The sequence below is a fragment of the Mesoplodon bidens genome (genome assembly GCF_964165515.1).
Source record: "Mesoplodon bidens genome assembly, chromosome: 3".
In the NCBI taxonomy this organism is placed as follows: Eukaryota; Metazoa; Chordata; class Mammalia; order Artiodactyla; family Ziphiidae; genus Mesoplodon; species Mesoplodon bidens.
In genome coordinates this window covers 128521179-128542344 of record NC_138178.1, presented here as the reverse complement: position 1 = coordinate 128542344, position 21166 = coordinate 128521179, and the positions used below count along the sequence as shown (strand labels likewise).

The following is a 21166-nucleotide window of genomic DNA, read 5'->3' as shown; positions in this document are numbered from 1 at the left end:
CACCCCACTCTTCCCAAGAAAGCCTCTCATAATATCCATGTTTAGATTTACTTTTTCCTGGAAACTTTCTCCAACCAGCTTTGACTTGGCTCAGAACCCTCCTGTGTTGTCTTGTATCACCTTTGAGAGATTTGTCACACTTTGTTGTATTTACTATTCACTTCTCTGTCTCACCAACTGATAAAAAGCTTCCTAAAGACAGCACTGTTTTGTTTCATTATATCCCCAGTATCAATATCAGTGCCTGGCACATATTTGTTAAATAATAATATTTGGTATTCAGTGTTCAGTAATATTTGTTGATTGAATGAACCTGTCAAAAACAATGTTCTATAAAGAATCAGCTATAGAGGTTTTACAACCTATGACATAATTGACTGCTTACTTCTTTTTGGGCAAACCAGCAACTTGGCTTTCTTCAAACTTTACAGATGCTGTGTTACTACTTTTGTATCGTAGTTCATATTCTTAAGTCTGGGATACATAATTTTGACTCTGAGAAGTAGTCACTAGCCACAAGAGATAGCTTGTTAAATATAGAGATATCTGGATTCTCTATTGTTGTATTAAAGAATATTTTTGGAGGAAGGGCGTATATTTGAAATTGATGCCCCCAGTTGGCTTCATGGAAAAGTTTTGTGACCCTAAGAAATGCTGGAAGGAAGTTACCTGGGGGTAGGATGAGGGGCCTAACGTGAAGAACAGTGAAGTGGAATACAAGAGCTGATCTCATTTATCTTCATGGTGACCATCTTGGTTGCTGTAACTTTTAGATGACTGTCAATACTTGCCAGTTACATTTTTTACCCCTGTTAAAAGAAATTATGTTCCAGCTTCCTCACTACTGAGAGGTACTGTGCCTTAAATCATATCTTTCTATTCTTTGTTGATAACTCAAGACATTTCCTTTAATTATTTTTTAGTCACATTAAAAATTTTACAGCATGTTGGAAAGTTCATGGCTTATAAAACTGGCAGCTGCATGATATTGTTGAAATAGAAATGGATAAGTTAAGAAGATAAACATCTTTAATTTTTTTTTCTTGGTGCAAGTGGAAATTTAACTTTTTACTATGAATTAAAAATCCACGGCCCGCCGCCGCCGCCGCCACCGCCGCCCGCCGCGGCCCGCCGCCGCCACCGCCGCTGCCGCCGCCGCCGCGGGGCCTGTGTGCGAGCGCGGGTCACTGTCCGCCCCGCCTTCCGGGGGGCCTGTGCACCCCGCCACTGCCGGGGTCCCCGAGACCCGGGGACGGCTTTCCCGGGAAAGCGCACGGAGCGCCACGGGCTGCTGCAACGTCACGCCGGCCTTTGCCGCCGCAGGCCCGCCCCACACTGCGCGCCCCTCCCTCCGCTCTGCCTGAGTGAGCCAGAGCCCCCGAATCAGCGGCTCCTTTAAACCCGTCCTGTCTGAGCGAAGAACGGACGCCCTCCGGCGACCTACGCGCAGAGGCGGGGCCAGGTCCAAGGCTGAGACCCGGGAGCTGTGAGAGCAGAGGCAGGGAAATCTCTCTGTGCAGCCTCGGAGGCAGCGGATTAAAGCTCCACGGTCCATTTGATGTGCCCTGCGTCTGTGGAGTGCATGAATGGACAGCGAATCATCCCAAATTGAGGAAGTGGACTTTGAGGACAAGATTTAAGACTTTCCCCCCTTTTCCTCTTTTTACAACGAATTATTCCAAATTAAGGAGGTGGACTTAGAGAGCAAGATTTCAGACTTCTCGCCCTTTTCCTCTTTTTACAACGAATTATCCCAAATTGAGGAGGTGGACTTGGAGAGCAAGATTTTTGATTTTTCCCCCTGCTCTCTTTTTGTGAATGTGTATGTGTAATCTTCTGTGTAAGATTCTCTCTGTATAGCTTTGCTTCCACCATATGTCTCAGGGTTCTATCGGTCCGTTTTTTTTTTTTTTTTTTTCAATAATTACTTTCTAATTTTAATAACGCTACTATATTTCATACTTTATTCTATTTTACTTTACCTGCTCTTTCTTTTTTTCCTACTCTCCCTTCCTCCCTCCCTCCCTCCGCTCCTCCTTTCCTTCTTTCTTTTTCTTTCCTCCCTCCCACCCTTCTTCTTTCCACTTTCTTTTTCTTTCCTTCCTCCCTCCCTCCTGTCTTTCTTCCTTTCCTTCCTCCCTCCCTCCCTCCTTTCTTTCCTTCTTTCTTTCCATCCTTCCTCCCTCCCTCCCTCCTTTCTTTCTTCCTTCCTTCCTTCCTTCCTTTCTTCCCTTCTTCCTTTCTTTCCCTCTCTCTTTCTTTCTTCTACTAATTCTTTCTTTCTACTTTTTCTCCCCGTTACTCTGAGCCGGGTGGATGAAAGGCTCTTGGTGCTGCAGCCAGGAGCCAGTGCTGTGCCTCTGAAGTGGGAGAGCCAACTTCAGGACACGGGTCCACAAGAGACCTCCCAGCTCCACATAATATCAAGCAGCAAAAATCTCCCAGAGATCTCCATCCCAACACCAGCACCCAGCTTCAGTCAACGACCAGCAAGCTACAGTGCAGGTCACCCTATGCCAAGCAACTAGCAAGGCAGGAACACAACCCCACCCATTAGCAGAGAGGCTACCTAAAAACATAATAAGGCCATAGGCACCCCAAAACACACCACCAGACGTGGACCTGTCCACCAGAAAGACAAGATCGAGCCTCAACCACCAGAGCACAGGAATTAGTCCCCCCCACCAGGAAGCCTACACAACCTACTGAAACAACCTTAGCCACTGGGGTCAGACACCAAAAACAACGGGAACTACGAATCTGCAGCCGGCAAAAAGGAGACCCCAAACACAGTAACATAAGCAAAATGAGAAGGCAGAAAAACACACAGCAGGTGAAGGAGCAAGATAAACACCTACCAGACCTAACAAATGAAGAGGTAATAGGCAGTCTACCTGAAAAAGAATTCAGAATAATGATAGTAAAGCTGATCCAAGATTCTATTTCCATGATCCATAATCTTGGAAATAGAATAGACAACATGCAAGAAACAGTTAACAAGGACCTAGAAGAACTAAAGATGAATCAAGCATCGATTAAAAACACAATAAATGAAATGAAAAATACTCTAGATGGGATCAATAGCAGAATAACTGAGGCAGAAGAACGGATAAGTGAGGTGGAAGATAAAATAGTGGAAATAACTGATGCAGAGCAAAATAAAGAAAAAAGAATGAAAAGAACAGAGGAGAGTCTCAGAGATCTCTGGGACAACATTAAACGCACCAACATTCGAATTATAGGGGTTCCAGAAGAAGAAGAGAAAAAGAAAGGGACTGAGAAAATATTTGAAGAGATTATAGTTGAAAACTTCCCTAATTTGGGAAAGGAAATAGTTAATCAAGTCCAGGAGGCACAGAGAGTCCCATACAGAATAAATCCAAGAAGAAATACACCAAGACACATATTAATCAAACTGTCAAAAATTAAACACAAAGAAATCATATTAAAAGCAGCAAGGCAAAAACAACAAATAACACACAAGGGAATCCCCATAAGGTTAACAGCTGATCTCTCAGCAGAAACCCTACAAGCCAGAAGGGAGTGGCAGGACATAATTAAAGTGATGAAGGAGAGAAACCTGCAACCTAGATTACTCTACCCAGCAAGGATCTCATTCAGATTTGATGGAGAAATTAAAACGTTTACAGACAAGCAAAAGCTGAGAGAGTTCAGCACCACCAAACCAGCTTTACAACAAATGCTAAAGGAACTTCTCTAGGCAAGAAACACAACAGAAGGAATATACCTACAATAACGAACCCAAAGCAATTAAGGAAATGGGAATAGGAACATACATATCAATAATTACCTTAAATGTAAATGGACTAAATGCTCCCACCAAAAGACACAGAGTGGCTGAATGGATACAAAAACAAGACCCATATATATGCTGTCTACAAGAGACCCACTTCAGACCTAGAGACACATACAGATTGAAAGTAAAGGGATGGAAAAAGATATTCCATGCAAATGGAAATCAAAAGAAAGCTGGAGTAGCAATTCTTATATCAGACAAAATAGACTTTAAAATAAAGACTATTAGAAGAGACAAGGAAGGACACTACATAACGATAAAGGGATCGATCCAAGAAGAAGATATAACAATTGTAAATATTTATGCACCCAACATAGGAGCACCTCAATACATAAGGCAAATACTAACAGCCATAAAAGGGGAAATCGACAGTAACACAATCATAGTAGGGGACTTTAACACCCCACTTTCACCAATGGACAGATCATCCAAAATGAAAATAAATAAGGAAACACAAGCTTTAAATGATACATTAAACGAGATGGACTTAGTTGATATTTATAGGACATTCCATCCAAAAACAACAGAATACACATTTTTCTCAAGTGCTCATGGAACATTCTCCAGGATAGATCATATCTTGGGTCACAAATCAAGCCTCGGTAATTTTAAGAAAATTGAAATTGTATCAAGTATCTTCTCCGACCACAATGCTATGAGACTAGACATCAATTACAGGAAAAGATGTGTAAAAAATACAAACACATGGAGGCTAAACAATACACTACTCAATAACGAAGTGATCACTGAAGAAATCAAAGAGGAAATTAAAAAATACCTAGAAACAAATGACAATGGAGACACGACGACCCAAAACCTATGGGACGCAGCAAAAGCAGTTCTAAGAGGGAAGTTTATAGCAATACAATCCCACCTTAAGAAACAGGAAGCATTTCGAGTAAACAACCTGACCCTGCACCTAAAGCAATTAGAGAAAGAAGAACAAAAATACCCCAAAGCTAGCAGAAGGAAAGAAATCATAAAGATCAGATCAGAAATAAATAAAAAAGAAATGAAGGAAACGATAGCAAAGATCAACCAAACTAAAAGCTGGTTCTTTGAGAAGATAAACAAAATTGACAAACCATTAGCCAGACTCATCAAGAAAAAAAGGGAGAAGACTCAAATCAATAGAATTAGAAATGAAAAAGGAGAAGTAACAACTGACACTGCAGAAATACAAAAGATTATGAGAGATTACTGTAAGCAACTCTATTCCAATAAAATGGACAACCTGGAAGAAATGGACACATTCTTAGAAATGCACAACCTGCCAAGACTGACTCAGGAAGAAATAGAAAATATGAATAGACCAATCACAAGCACTGAAATTGAAACTGTGATTAAAAATCTTCCATCAAACAAAAGCCCAGGACCAGATGGCTTCACAGGTGAATTCTATCAAACATTTAGAGAAGAGCTAACACCTATCCTTCTCAAACTCTTCCAAAATATAGCAGAGGGAGGAACACTCCCAAACTCATTCTACGAGGCCGACATCAAAACCAGGCAAGGATGTCACAAAGAAAGAAAACTACAGGCCAATATCACTGATGAACATAGATGCAAAAATCCTCAACAAAATACTAGCAAACAGAATCCAACAGCACATTAAAAGGATCATACACCATGATCAAGTGGGGTTTATCCCAGGAATGCAAGGATTCTTCAATATACGCAAATCAATCAATGTAATACACCATATTAACAAGTTGAAGGAGAAAAACCATATGATCATCTCAATAGATGCAGAGAAAGCTTTCGACAAAATTCAACACCCATTTATGATAAAAACCCTGCAGAAAGTAGGTATAGAGGGATCTTTCCTCAACATAATAAAGGCCATATATGACAAACCCACAGCCAACATTGTCCTCAATGGTGAAAAACTGAAACCATTTCCACTAAGATCAGGAACAAGACAAGGCTGCCCACTCTCAACACTCTTATTCAACATAGTTTTGGAAGTTTTAGCCACAGCAATCAGAGAAGAAAAGGAAATAAAAGGAATCCAAATTGGAAAAGAAGAAGTAAAGCTGTCACTGTTTGCAGATGACATGATACTATACATAGAGAATCCTAAAGATGCTACCGAAAAACTACTAGAGCTAATCAATGAATTTGGTAAAGTAGCAGGATATAAAATTAATGTACAGAAATCTCTGGCATTCCTGTACACTAATGATGAAAAATCTGAAAATGAAATCAAGAAAACACTCCCATTTACCATCGCAACAAAAAGAATAAAATATCTAGGAATAAACCTACCTAAGGAGACAAAAGACCTGTATGCAGAAAACTGTAAGACACTGATGAAAGAAATTAAAGATGATACAAATAGATGGAGAGATATACCATGCTCCTGGATTGGAAGAATCAATATTGTGAAAATGACTCTACTACCGAAAGCAATCTACAGATTCAATGCAATCCCTATCAAACTACCAATGGCATTTTTCACAGAACTAGAACAAAAAATTTCAAAATTTGTTTGGAAAAACAAAAGGCCCCGAATAGCTAAAGCAATCTTGAGAACGAAAAACGGAGCTGGAGGAATCAGGCTCCCTGACTTCAGACTATACTACAAAGCTACAGTAATTAAGACAGTCTGGTACTGGCATAAAAACAGAAAGATAGATCAGTGGATCAGGATAGAAAGCCCAGAGATAAACCCACGCACATATGGCCAACTTATCTTTGATAAAGGAGGCAGGAATGTACAGTGGAGAAAGGACAGCCTCTTCAATAAGTGGTGCTGGGAAAACTGGACAGGGACATGTAAAAGTTTGAGATTAGATCATTCCCTAGCACCATACACAAAAATAAGCTCAAAATGGATTAAAGACTTAAATGTAAGGCCAGAAACTATCAAACTCTTAGAGGAAAACATAGGTAGAACACTCTATGACATAAATCACAGCAAGATCCTTTTGGACCCACCTCCTAGAGAAATGGAAATAAAAACAAAGATAAACAAATGGGACCTAATGAAACTTCAAAGCTTTTGCACAGCAAAGGAAACCATAAAGAAGACCAAAAGACAACCCTCAGAATGGGAGAAAATATTTGCAAATGAAGCAACTGACAAAGGATTAATCTCCAAAATTTATAAACAGCTCATGCAGCTCAATAGCAAAAAAACAGACAACCCAATCCAAAAATGGGCAGAAGACTTAAATAGGCATTTCTCCAAAGAAGATATACAGACTGCCAACAAACACATGAAAGAATGCTCAACATCATTAATCATTAGAGAAATGCAAATCAAAACTACAATGAGATATCATCTCACACCAGTCAGAATGGCCATCATCAAGGAATCTAGAAACAATAAATGCTGGAGAGGGTGTGGAGAAAAGGGAACACTCTTGCACTGCTGGTGGGAATGTGAATTGGTACAGCCACTATGGAGAACGGTATGGAGGTTCCTTAAAAAACTACAAATAGAACTACCATATGACCCAGCAATCCCACTACTGGGCATATACCCTGAGAAAACCATAATTCAAAAAGAGACATGTACCAAAATGTTCATTGCAGCTCTATTCACAATAGCCCGGAGCTGGAAACAACCTAAGTGTCCATCATCGGATGAATGGATAAAGAAGATGTGGCACATATATACAATGGAATATTACTCAGCCATAAAAAGAAACGAAACTGAGCTATTTGTAATGAGGTGGATAGACCTAGAGTCTGTCATACAGAGTGAAGTTAGTCAGAAAGAGAAAGACAAATACCGTATGCTAACACATATATACGGAATTTAAAAAAAAAATGTCATGAAGAACCTAGGGGCAAAACGGGAATGAAGACGCAGACCTACTTGAGAATGGACTTGAGGATATGGGGAGGGGGAAGGGTGGGCTGTGACAAGGCGAAAGAGAGGCATGGACGTGTATACACTACCAAACGTAAGGTAGATAGATAGTGGGAAGCAGCCGCAGAGCACAGGGAGATCAGCTCGGTGCTTTGTGACCGCCTGGAGGGGTGGGATGGGGAGGGTGGGAGGGAGGGAGATGTATGAGGGAAGGGATGTGGGAACAGATGTATATGTATGACTGATTCACTTTGTTATAAAGCAGAAACTAATTAAAAAAATAAATAAATAAACTTAAAAAAAAATGGAAAAAAAAAAAAAATCCAGACAGGAGAGTTTGAGTAAAAATACGTCTCCAGCACTAAATTGACTTGGAAATATTAAGAGATAAGGGAAACACCTTGGCAATGAGAATAAAACTTAATTTAAGTGGAAAGGCTCTTTTATGGATTTTATAGTGACATTGATCCCATTAATTATTAGTTTATCTTTTTCTACCTAATAATTTTAATTCCTGATTAATAAGGAATTAAATAAGAGATAAACTATAGTAAAATATTTTATTGGACTTCTAGGTGTTCAGTATACCCTTAAGTCTAAATATTAGTGTATAGCAATAACCTACTAAAATAAATAGGAATCAGAAATATATTTAGATCTTTTTGTAGAGGTGCTGTGGTATTTCTGTTAGTTCCTTTTATAAACACAGTGCAGGATCTTTAAATTCTTGTGTGTTAAAGTTAAAAACAAAAATACTTGAGAATATCACACTTAATTTGTTGAAAGGAAATGTTGGGTTTCAAAAACTAGTATTGCGTATGACTCCACTGGATTATAGTATGAAATTGTATAGTTAAATTTCTGAAAGATCTCTTTAGTAAATTGAATCTGTAAAGTCTCTGTTTAGATTTTTTTTCTGAAAGCCTCTTTGCCTTTCATTATAAAAGAGCCTGGTACTGCTTTCTGTTTTAAAAATCCAGCTGGAAAATTACAGAGTATGAACATTTGCCCATCGGTTCTTCATTTGGAGAGAACAGAAATAATGTCTTCAAAATGGAGACTGACACTTAAGTGTTTACCCTGTCAGTGGGAGTTATAGCTTATATTCTTTTATTTTAATTTCTGTAACGACATATAGTATATTTTGGCTTATGCATGGTGTAGCTGAATTTTAAAATACCATATTTATTTTATGTGGTTCTGTGATTGTTCAAATCTTCCAGTGATCTGTTCCTTCCCGAGTCCCTCAGAATCTCTAAAAAAAGGTGTCCTTGGTTCTTGCGTCATTTTGGTTCTGTTAAATTGAAATTCAACATATTTGTGTTGATTCTAATCATAAAAATTGACTCAATATGTCTGAAAGTATCAATATACATAAAATTTAATTTTATGTGTATTCTTTTAAAAATAATTAATAGATTTAATTTTAGTTTAGTTTTATATTTACAGATTAGTTGAGCGGATACATAGAGTTACATTCATCCACACCTCACCCACCCACCTATGCAGTTTCCTCTTTTATTAACATCTTGCATTAAGTTTGGTATATTTATCACAATTATTGAACCAGTATTGATATATTATTATAGTTCATAGTTTACGTATTTGTGTTGTACAGTTTTATGGATTTTGACACATACCTAATGACGTGTATCCATTACAGTTTCATACAAGAATAGTTTCACCATCCTAAAAATTCCCTGTATTTCACCTGTTCATCACTCTTCACCCAGATCCCTGGCAACCATTGTTGTTTTCACTCTTTCTATGGTTTTGCCTTTCCCAGAATGTCATATAGTTGGACTCATATAGTATGTAGCTTTTTCAGACCGGTTTCTTTCACTCAGCAGTATGCATTTACGGTTCTTCCACATCTTTTCATGGCTTGATGGCTCATTTCTTTTTATTACTGAATAATACTCCACTGTATGGATATAAAATGCTGAAAGATCTTAGGAATGGGGAAAAGACCTGAGGCGATTCTTTTGTCACAGGCAAGGAAGAGGAGAGGGTAGGGATGGTGTGAGGCTTCTGGCTGACCTTTTCCCATTTCTCTAAATGCGTTTGCAGTTGGGGGAAGGGTAACCATGGATGGCGGGGGGGTTAAGATGTTTCTTTTCTCTTCCAGAGACGACTCCTTACCCTATTTACCGCAATAGATGAGGAAAATACGAACTTCTCATCACAAAATATTTGAGACTGCTGCTGTAGAAAAAATCCTTTTTTCTTCTCCCTTTCTGTTTGTGACTTTCCCTCTGCATCCCTCTCCCCCATTCTATTATTTTTCTCACCCTCTATATGTCATTTCTAAAAATATCCCTTCTGAGGCTCTCTTCCCTACATTCTTTGTCATTCTTTTCTGTTTTATCATATGCTCCTTATTTATGCCAAGTGTGAAAATTCATATTCAAATCTAATATACTAAAATGAAAAATGTAGATTATTAAATAGCATTTCCACATAGAGTGTGCCACACTGGGTGTAATGAAAACAAGCACTCATATTAGCGTTGACAGTATTATGGCACAGTGCTTTTAGACTATTTTGGCAGTATGTGTTGATGGCCTTAAATGTTCATATTTATACCCGTGACCTAGTAATTGCATACCTTAGAATCCATTTGAAAGGAAGTCTTAAATAATGAAAAGACTATGTATAACATCCTTAATATCTAACAGTAAGGGAGAATGATTATATGAACTATTATATAGACATTTAAAATTATGTAGAGCACTGAGAAAGCACATAATTAAAAAAAATAAAATAAAAATCTGCACCTATAATAGAACTTGGCAGATGTAGATTTAACATCTAAGGTTGGTGAGAGTATGAATCCCCATAATTTTTTTCAGAGCAATATGGCAATATGTCCATTTTAAATCCACACTTTTTAACTTAACAATTATGTTTATAGGTTGCCTTACTGATAAACTTTGATATGTGCTAAAATATTTGCAGTGATAATCATTGAAGCATTAATTATACTAAGTCTATCCATGATATTTTCTTAAGTGGTAAGTAGTTTCTAGGAATTTATTTGAAGGAAATAAGGCTGTGGATAGATATAAAGCTATGATATATATATATATATTCCTCTATTTATAATTCCAAAATTATATTAAAATCCTAAGTGTCCATTAATAGCAGATAAGTTAAATAAAGTATATATACCATCAGTGGAAAATTAGGCAGCATTGCACATCATGTTGTCGAAGACTGTGATGGCACATCTTCTATAACACGTACACACTTGAGCACACATACGCAGGGCAAAAAAGGAAATACATACACTAAGCGTTAACTTTTTTCCTCTGGGTAGTAAGATACACGTGATTTGGTATTTTATTTTCCTTTAATGACCTAGGACTATATTTATAAAATATATAAAAACCATGAGTATTTTTTTTAATTAAGAAAAGTAAGTATAAGAAAAGACTTGGAGGAAGGACACCAAAATTTTAAACAGTCGTTTTTTAGTGGTGGGATTAAAGAGAATTTTGTGTGTGTGTGTGTATTTTTTCTATATTTTCTTTATTGGGAAAATGAATATACTCATTTCACTGGAAATAAAGGTTTTGTTTTTCAGTTTTGTTAAAAGCCTGATTGATAAGCAACTAATTAACATAGTACCAAGTAACTTTTATATAGTTGATAGACTTCTTTAAAGTTTTACTTTCATTTTTATTTTAGGCCAGAAATATACATACGGGAGAGCTGGCTGCAGTAAAAATTATCAAATTGGAGCCTGGTATGTATTAAAACTCTCAAGACAATTTTTGAACACTTTTCTTGTGCAGTTCATAAATATATCACTTAAAAGCATTTTCCATATTTCTTTCCTTGTTTCCCTTCTTCCAAAAGAGTCTTATGTTGTCATAAAAAGGGTATCTCCTGTATGGTTACATTAAATTCCACTGGAGGTTGTTGGTTAAAGATGAATTTGATGCAGTAGTTCTGTTGCTAAAGTCTGAAATATGCACATTCAAAAATTGAAAGACACATTGACAAACAAAAAGCATGTTAAAGTAATGTTAAATTAATTTTTTTAAGATGATAGTGAAATATTTGGACTTCAATTTTAGCTTTTATGAGAATTTGATTAGTAAAGTATTCATTGATTTGGGGGAATATTTGGTGAAATTCAGGATAATTATATTTTATATGTCAGCCATTCCCTGGCTGGTTGATAGGTTTAATAATTCTGGTCTTAGCCTAATGCTTATTTTTTTACAATTCTGTCTGTCCAAAGACTGTTTATTTTAAAACATACTGAGTAACTTGCTTTGAAAATAAAACAACTGTGTAAAACCTGAAACTATTTACTTATTTTGATATACTAAAAGTTTCTAATGAGAGCAGTAGTAACTTTCTTTTTTCTCCAATTTCTTTTTTTTTTCTCTTTCTTTCCCCTTTCTTTCTTTTCTTTTTACTGTGGTAATGTACACATAACATAAAATTTGCCATCCAAACAATTTTAAAGTGTACAGTTCAGTGGTATAAAATACATTCATAATGCTGTGCTACCATCACCACCATCCATGCCAGAATTCTTCCATTTTTATTTTTTTGGAGGACCACCATACTGTTTTCCACAGTGGCTATACAATTTATATTCCCATCCATACTACACAAGTCTTCCAGTTTCTCCACATCCTTTACAACACTTGTTATTTTTCTGCTTTATTTGTTAATAGCAGCTACCCTAATGGATGTGAGGGGGTAGCTCATTGTAGAGGTTTTTTTGCATTTCCCTAATGATTAGTGATGTTGAGCATCGTTTCATGTGCATATTGCCCATTTGTATATCTGCTTTGCAGAAATATCTATTTAGATCCTTTGCCCATTTTTTTTTCACATCTTTATTGGAGTATAAATGCTTTACAATGTTGTGTTAGTTTCTGCTGTACAACAAAGTGAATCAGCTGTATGTATACATATATCCCCATATCCCCTCACTCTTGAGCCTTCCTCCCACTCGCCATATCCCATCCCTCTAGGTCGTCACAAAGCACCGAGCTGATCTCCCTGTGCTATGCAGCAGCTTCTTGCTAGCCATCCATTTTACATGTGGTAGTGTATATATGTCAGTGCTACTCTCTCACTTCATCCCAGCTTCCCTTCCCCCCCCCGTGCCCTCAAGTCTGTTCTCTACATCTGCATCTTTATTCCTGCCCTGCCACTAGGTTCATCAGTACCGCTTTTTTCAATTCCATACATATACGTTAGCATATGGTATTTGTTTTTCTCTTTCTGACTTACTTCACTCTGTATGACAGATTCTAGGTCCATCCACCTCACTACAAATAACTCAACTTGGTTCGTTTTTATGGCTGAGTAATATTCCACTTTATATATGAGTCACATCTTTATCCAGTCATCTATTGATGGACATTTAGATTGCTTCCATATCCTGGCTATTGTAAATAGTGCTGAAATGAACTTTGTGGTACATGTATCTTTTTGAATTATGGTTTTCTTAGGGTATATGCCCAGTAGTGGGATTGCTGGGTCATATGGTAGATCTATTTTTACTTTTTTAAGGAACCTCCATACTGTTCTCCATAGTGGCTCTATGAATTTACATTCCCACCAACAGAGCAAGAGGGTTCCCTTTTCTCCACACCCTCTCCAGCATTTATTGTTTGTACATTTTTTGATGATGGCCATTCTGACTGGTGTGAGGTGATACCTCATTGTAGTTTTCATTTGCATTTCTCTAAGGATTAGTGATGCTGAGCATCCTTTCATGTGTTTGTTGGCAATCTGTATATCTTCTTTGGAAAAATGTCTATTTAGATCTTCTGCCCATTTTTGGACTGGGTTGTTTGTTTTTGTGACATTGAGCTGCATGAGCTGCTTGTATATTTTGGAGGTAAATCTTTTGTTACCTGCTTCATTTGCAAATATTTTCTCTCATTCTGAGGGTTGTCTTTTCATCTTGTTTATGGTTTCCTTTGCTGTGCAAAAGCTTTTAAGTGTCATTAGGTCCCATTTGTTTATTTTTGTTTTTATCTCCCTTACTCTAGGAGGTGGATCCAAAAGGATCTTGCTGTGATTTATGTCATAGAGTGTTCTGCCTGTGTTTTCCTCTAAGAGTTTGATAGTGTCTGGCCTTACATTTAGGTCTTTAATCCATTTTGAGTTTCTTTTTGTGTATGGTGTTAGGAAGTATTCTGATTTCCTGCTTTTACATGTAGTTGTCCAGTTTTCCCTGCACCACTTATTAAAGAGGCTGTGTTTTCTCCATTGTACATTCTTGCCACCTTTGTCAAAGATAAGGTGACCATATGTGTGTGGCTTTATCTCTGGGTTTTCTATCTTGTTCCATTGATCTATATTTGTGTTTTTGTGCCAGTACCATACTGTCTTGATTACTGTAGCTTTGTAGTGTAGTCTGAAGTCTGGGAGCCTGATTCCTCCAGCTCTGTTTTTCTTTTTCAAGATTGCTTTGGCTATTCAGGGTCTTTTTGTGTTTCCATACAAATTGTAAAATTTCTTGTTCTAGTTCTGTGGAAAATGCCATTGGTAATTTGATAGGGATTGCATTGAACCTGTAGATTGCCTTGGGTAGTATAGTTCTTTTCACAATATTGATTCTTCCAGTCCAGGGGCATGATATGTCTCTCCATCTGTATATTTTATCTTTGATTTCTTTCATCAGTGTTTTATAGTTTTATGAGTACAGGTCTTTTGTCTCCTTAGGTAGGTTTATTCCTAGGTATTTTATTCTTTTTGTTGTGATGGTAATGGGATTGTTTCCTTAATTTCTCTTTCTGATCTTTCATTGTTAGTATATAGGAATGCAAGAGATTTCTGTGCAGTAATTTTGTATCCTGCAACCTTACCAAATTCATTGATTAGTTCTAGTAGTTTTCTGGTGGCATCTTTAAGATTTTCTATGTATAGCATCATGTCATCGGCAGACAGTGACAGTTTTACTTCTTCTTTTCCAATTCATATTCCTTTTATTTCTTTTTCTTGTCTAATTGCTGTGGCTATGACTTCCAATACTATGTTGAATAATAGTGGTGAGAGTGGACATCCTTGTCCTGTTCCTGATCTTAGAGGAAATGCTTTCAGTTTTTCACCATGAGAAGGATGTTTGTCGTATATGGTTTTTATTATGTTGAGGTAGGTTCCCTTTTTGCCCACTTTCTGGAGAGTTTTTATCATAAATGGGTGTTGAATTTTGTCGAAAGCTTTTTCTGCATCTATTGAGATGATCATATGGTTTTTATCCTTTAGTTTGTTAATATGGTGTATCACATTGATTGATTTGAGAATATTGAAATATCCTTGCATTCCTGGGATAAACCCCATTTGATTATGGTGTATGATCCTTTTAATGTGTTGTTGGATTCTGTTTGCTAGTATTTTTGTTGAGGATTTTTGCATCTAAGTTCATCAGTGATATTGGTCTATACTTTTCTTTTTTTGTGATATCTTTGTCTGGTTTTGGTATCAGGGTGATGGTTGCCTCGTAGAATGAGTTTGGGAGTGTTCCTCCCTCTGCAGATTTTTGGAAGAGTTTGAGAAGGATAGCTGTTAGCTCTTCTCTAAACATTTGGTAGAATTACCCCTTGAAGCCATCTGGTCCTGGACTTTTGTTTGTTGAAAGATTTTTAATTGCAGTTTCAATTTCATTACCTGTGATTGGTCTGGTTATATTTTCTAATTCTTCCTGGTTCAGTCTTGGAAGGTTGTACTTTTCCAATAATTTGTCCATTTCTTTCAGGTTGTCCATTTTTTTGGCATATAGTTGCTTCTAGTAGTCTCTTATGATCTTTTGTACTTCTGCAGTGTCAGTTGTAATCTCTCCTTTTTCATTTCTAATTCTATTGATTTAAGTCTTCTCCCTTTTTTCCTTGATGAGCCTGGCTAATGGTTTATCAATTTTGTTTATCTTCTCAAAGAACTAGCCTTTAGTTTTATTGATGTTTGCTATTGTTTTCTTTGTTTCTATTTCATTTATTTCTGCTCTCATCTTTATGATTTCTTTCCTTCTACTCATTTTGGATTATCTTTGTTCTTCTTTTTCTAGTTATTTTAAATGTAAGGTTAGATTGTTTATTTGAGATTTTTCTTGTTTCTTGACGTGAGCTTGAATTGCTATGAACTTCCCTCTTAGAACTGCTTTTGCTGCATCCCATAGGTTTTGCATTGTCATGTTTTCATTGTCATTTGTTTCTAGGTATTTTTTGATTTCCTCTTTGACTTCTTTAGTGATCCCTTGCTTATTTAGCAGCACACTGTTTAGCGTCCATGTATTTGTGTTTTTTACTGTTTTTTTCCTGTAATTGATTTCTAATCTCATAGCATTGTGGTCGGAAAAGATGCTTGATACAATTTCAGTTTTCTTAAATTTTCCAAGGTTTGATTTGTGACCCAAAATGTGATCTGTTCTGGAGAACCTTCCATGTGCACTTGAAAGAAAGTGTATTCTTCTGCTTTTGGGTAGAACATCCTAAAAATATCAATTAAGTCTCTCTGGTCTCTTGTGCCATTTAAAGCTTGTGTTTCCATATTTATTTTCTGTCTGGATGATCTGTCCAATGGTGTAAGTTTGGTGTTAAAGTCCCCCACTATTATTGTGTTAACATTGATTTCTCCTTTTTATGGCTGTTAGCATTTGCCGTATGTATTGAGGTGCTCCTATGTTGGGTACATAAATATTTATAATTGTTATGTTTTCTTCTTGGATTGATCCCTTGGTCATTATGTAGAAAGATGGTTTGCAAATATTTTCTCTCATTCTGTGGGTTGCCTTTTTACTGTGTTGATAGACGTGTCTCTAGGTGCACAAAATGTATAAATTTTCTAGAAGTCCAGGTTGCCTGTTTTTCTGTTGTTGCCTGTGCCTTGATCAGTATGTGCCTTTGGTGTCATACCCAAGAAATCATTGCCAAATCTGATAACGTGAAGCTTTTGCCCATGTTTTCTTCGCAGAGCTTTATAGTCTTAGGTCTTTGATCCATTTTGAGTTAATTTTTTGTATACAGTGTTAGGTAAGGGTCCAATGTCATTCTTTTGCTTATGGATAGCCATTTTTTCCTAGTATCATTTATTGAAAACACTGTCGTTTCTCTGTTGAATGGTCTTTTGTTTGTTTGTTTGTTAATTCTTGTTGGCTGCGTTGGGTCTTTGTTGCTATGTACAGGCTTTCTCTAGTTGCAGCAAGGTGCAGCTACTCTTCATTGCAGTGTGCAGGCTTTTCATTATGGTGGCTTCTCTTGTTGTGGAGCACAGGCTCTAGGGCGCACAGGCCTCAGTAGTCTTGGCATGCGGGCTCTAGAGTGCAGGCTTAGTAGTTTTGACAAATGGGCTTAGTTCCTCCGCGGCATATCAATCTTCCCAGACCAGGGATCGAACCTATGTTCCCTGAACTGGCAGGAGGATTCTTAACCACTGTGCCACCAGGGAAGTCCCCTGTTGAATGGTCTTATTAGCACTCTTGTCAAAAATCATTTGAACCATATATGCGAAGGTTTATTTTTGGGCTTTCTATTCCATTGGTCTGTATGTCTATAGAGTACCTGTATCACACTATTTTGATTTTAGCAGCTTTGTAGTAAATTTTGAAATCAGGAAGTATGTGTCATTAGTTCTGTACTTCTTTTTCAATATTGTTTTGGCTCTTCAACATCCCCTGAGATTCCATATACATTTTAGGATGGGTTTTTCTATTTCTGCAAAAAATGTCATTGGAGTGAGGTGTAGTAATTTTTGACCAGGTGAGTGAATATTTGATCTGTTCATTTGCTGCTTCATAAAGTTAGACATGTAGAGTAATTATGTCACCATAATTATGCCAGTTTCTTAATTTGCGTAGTTAAAATGGTTTTACATTTCAAATACAATATTTTGATCATTATGTGTATGATTCATTAGGGAGATATTACTGAGGTAGCATATACTGCAACACTTTAAAAATAAGCTTTCAGATATGGCACAGTATCTTTTTTTTCCTGGATAATAGAAATCATTATAATAATACCCTTTTAGAGTCTTCTAGTTAAGTTCCACCTAGTAAGTGTAGGATGGTCTCCAAAATGTCATTAACGCACATAGAAGAGACTATAATATAACAGAACTATGCAAGCATTTGCCTCTTCTCCTGAGTTACTTGAACAAATAAATATTCAAGTTATGTTCAAGGAACAGTTATAGTCCAGATAATGAATGGGCTGTTTTTGCAGAGGAAACAAAGAGAAAAACAGATACCATATGCTAACACATATATATGGAATCTAAAAAAAAAAAAATGGTTCTGATGAACCTAGGGGCAGGACAGGAATAAAGACAGATGTAGAGAATGGACTTGAGGACATGGGGAGGGGGAAGGGTAAGCTGGGATGAAGTGAGAGAGTAACATTGACATATATACACTACCAAATGTAAAATAGATAACTAGTGAGAAGCAGCTGCATAGCACAGGGAGATCAGCTCTGTGCTTTGCGACCACCTAGAGGGGTGGGATAAGGAGGGTGGGTGGGAGATGTAAGAGGGAGGGGATATACGTATGCATATAGCTTATTCACTTTGTTATACAGCAGAAACTAACACAACATTGTAAAGCAGTTATACTCCAATAAAGATGTTTAAAAAAAAAAACGATGTTTATCCCTTATCTGCCTTCAGCAAGTACACTGGGCTCATCATAGCACAGTTTCACTTATTCTACTTAAGGGCATGGCCTACTTTTGATTATGATTCATGTAATGAATTAATGAATATATTTTAAAAATCCTATAATTCTGACTTTTCAAGAAACTATAAAAAAGAAAGTGTGCCATTATATGATGTTATTATTTAACAGATAAGGATTAATTGTCGGGACTGTAAATTAAGACTCTTTGAAAGGTTGGAATTTCTCACTGCTTGGCTTTTTAAAGTTGCTGCCTTTATGTTAAGAGTTCACTCATATACGAAGGTTGACTAATGTTTAAATTCTTCCACCCCAGAAGAATCACATAGAAGTCCAGTAAATGCTTGATGATGTGATTTTAATGCCTGACCGTTTTAGTATTGTTAATTGTTTATAGTTATGCTTTGTTCAGTTCTATAAGGTTATTTTTTAAATTGATTTTTTAATTTTTTAATACAATTTTTAAAGGTTACACTACATTTACAGTTATTGCAAAATAGTGGCCATATTCCCCATGTTGTATAATACAGTACGTCTTTGTAGCCTGTCTTACACCCAGTAAGTTTGTACCTCCCACTCATCCACCCCTATATTGCTCTTCCCCCTGCTTAACTGGTAACCACTGGTTTGTTCTCTGTATCTGTGAGTCTGCTCCTTTTTTGTTATATTCACTAGTTTGTTGTATATTTTAGCATATAAGTGATATCATACAGTATTGGGCTTTCTCTGTCTGTCTTATTTCACTTAGCATAGTGCCCTCCAAGTCCATCCATGTTGCTGCAAATGGCAAAATTTCATTCTTTTTTATGGCTGAGTAGTATTCTAGTGTGTGTATATGTGTGTGTGTATGTATGTGTGTGTATACACCCCCACATCTTCTTTATCCATTCAGCTGTTAGTGGACACTTAGGTTGCTTTCATATCTTGCTTACTATGAATGTTTATGTATGAAAGATAACATGCACATTGGGGTGCATGTATCTTTTCAAATTAGTGTTTTTGTTTTCTCAGATACATACCCAGGTTTGGAATTGCTGGGTTATATGGTAGTTCTATTTTTAGTTTTTTGAGAAACCTCCCTACTGTTTTTCACAGTGGCTGCACCAGTTTACATTCCCACCAACAGTGTGCATGTTCCCTTTTCTCCACATCCTCGCCTAACATTTGTTAATTTGCATTCTTTTTGATGATAGCCATTCTGAGAGGTGTGAGGTGATATCTCGTGGTTTTGATTTGCATCTCCCTGATGATTACTGATATTGAGCATCTTTTCATGTGCCTGTTCACCATCTGCATATCCTCTGTAGAAAAAATGTCTATGCAGTTCTTCTGCCCATTTTTTGATTGGGTTGTTTGCTTTTTTGATGTTGAGTTGTTTTTAAATGTTGGATATTAATCCCTTGTCGGTTATATATCATTTGCAAATATTTTCTTCCATCTGATAGGTTGTATTTTCATTTTGTCAGTGGTTTCCCTTGCTGTGCAAAAGCTTTTAAATTTAATTAGGGAGAAAATGGCTGCACAGAATGATAAAAGTTTTTAACAAAGAGTTAGAAAATATAAAGAATGACCAAACAGATGAAGAATACAATAACTGAATGAGAAATACACTAGAAGGAGTAAACAGTAGAAAAATACACTAGAAGGAGTAAACAGTAGAATAAATGATGCAGAGGAATGGATCAGTGAGCTGAAAGACAGAGTAGTGGAAATCACTGCTGCTGAAAGAAAAAGGAATGAAAAGAAATGACCGTTTAGGAGACCTCTAGGACAACATCAAGTACATTAATATTCACATTATAGGAGTCTCAAAATATTTGAAGGCATTCTAGTTGAAAGCTTCCCTAACCCAGGAAAGGAAATGGTCACCCAACTCCAGGAAGCAGAGTCCCAAACAGGATTAACCCAAAGAGGAACACACCAGGACACATTGTAATTAAAATGGCAGAAATTAAAGATAAAGAGGGAATATTAAAAGCGGCAAGGGAAAAGCAGCAAATAACATACAAGGGAACTCCCATAAGGCTATCAGCTGATGTTTCAGCAGAAACTCCTCAGCCACAAAGTAGTAGCATGATGTATTTAAAGTGATGAAAGGGAAAAAACTACAACCAAGAATACTGTATCCAGCAAGGCTCTCATTCACATTTGATGGAGAAATCAAAAGCTTTACAGACAAGCAAAAGCCAAAAAAGTTCAGCACCACCAAACCAGCTTTCCAATAAATGTTAAAGGAACTTGTCTATGCAAAAAAAAAAAAAAAGGCCGCAACTAGAAACAGAAAATTACAAAATGAAAAAGCTCACTGATAAAGGCAAACACATAGTAAAGATAGGAAACCATCCATACACAAAGCTAGTATGGAGGTTAAAAGACAAAAGTAATAAAACTATCTACATCCACAGTAAACAGTGAAGGGCTTCACAAAACAATTAGATGTAAAATATGATATTAAAGACAGTAATCATGAGGGGAGGAGAGTACAAATGCAGGGTTTTTTAAATGCATTTGAAATTAAGAGATCGGCAACTTAAAACAATCTTGTATATATATAGACTGCTATACAAAAGCTACGTGGTAACCACAAACCAAAAATCTTCAATAGATATACATACAAAAAAGAAAAAGGAATCCAAACATCAGATAGCCATCAAATCACAAGAGAAGAGCTTCCCTGGTGGCGCAGTGGTTGAGAGTCCGTCTGCCGATGCAGGGGACACAGGTTCGTGCCCTGGTCTGGGAAGATCCCACATGCCGCAGAGCGGCTAGGCCCATGAGCCATGGCCACTGAGCGCGCGTCCGGAGCCTGTGCTCCGCAATGGGAGAGGCCACAGCAGTGAGAGGCCCGCATACCGCAAAAAAAAAAAAAAAAAAAAAAAAATCA

General features: G+C 37.0%; 1 protein-coding gene across 3 annotated transcripts in view; it reads left to right on the top strand.

Moving 5' to 3' along the window:
• Positions 1-21166, top strand: part of MAP4K5 (mitogen-activated protein kinase kinase kinase kinase 5) — a 155333-nt gene that overhangs the window by 19627 nt on the left and 114540 nt on the right. For all 3 annotated transcript variants that reach the window (XM_081227155.1, XM_081227153.1, XM_081227154.1), the window contains exon 3: positions 11328-11385. In XM_081227155.1, the coding sequence (XP_081083281.1) occupies positions 11328-11385 (58 nt within the window). The remainder of the gene's footprint in view (positions 1-11327; positions 11386-21166) is intronic.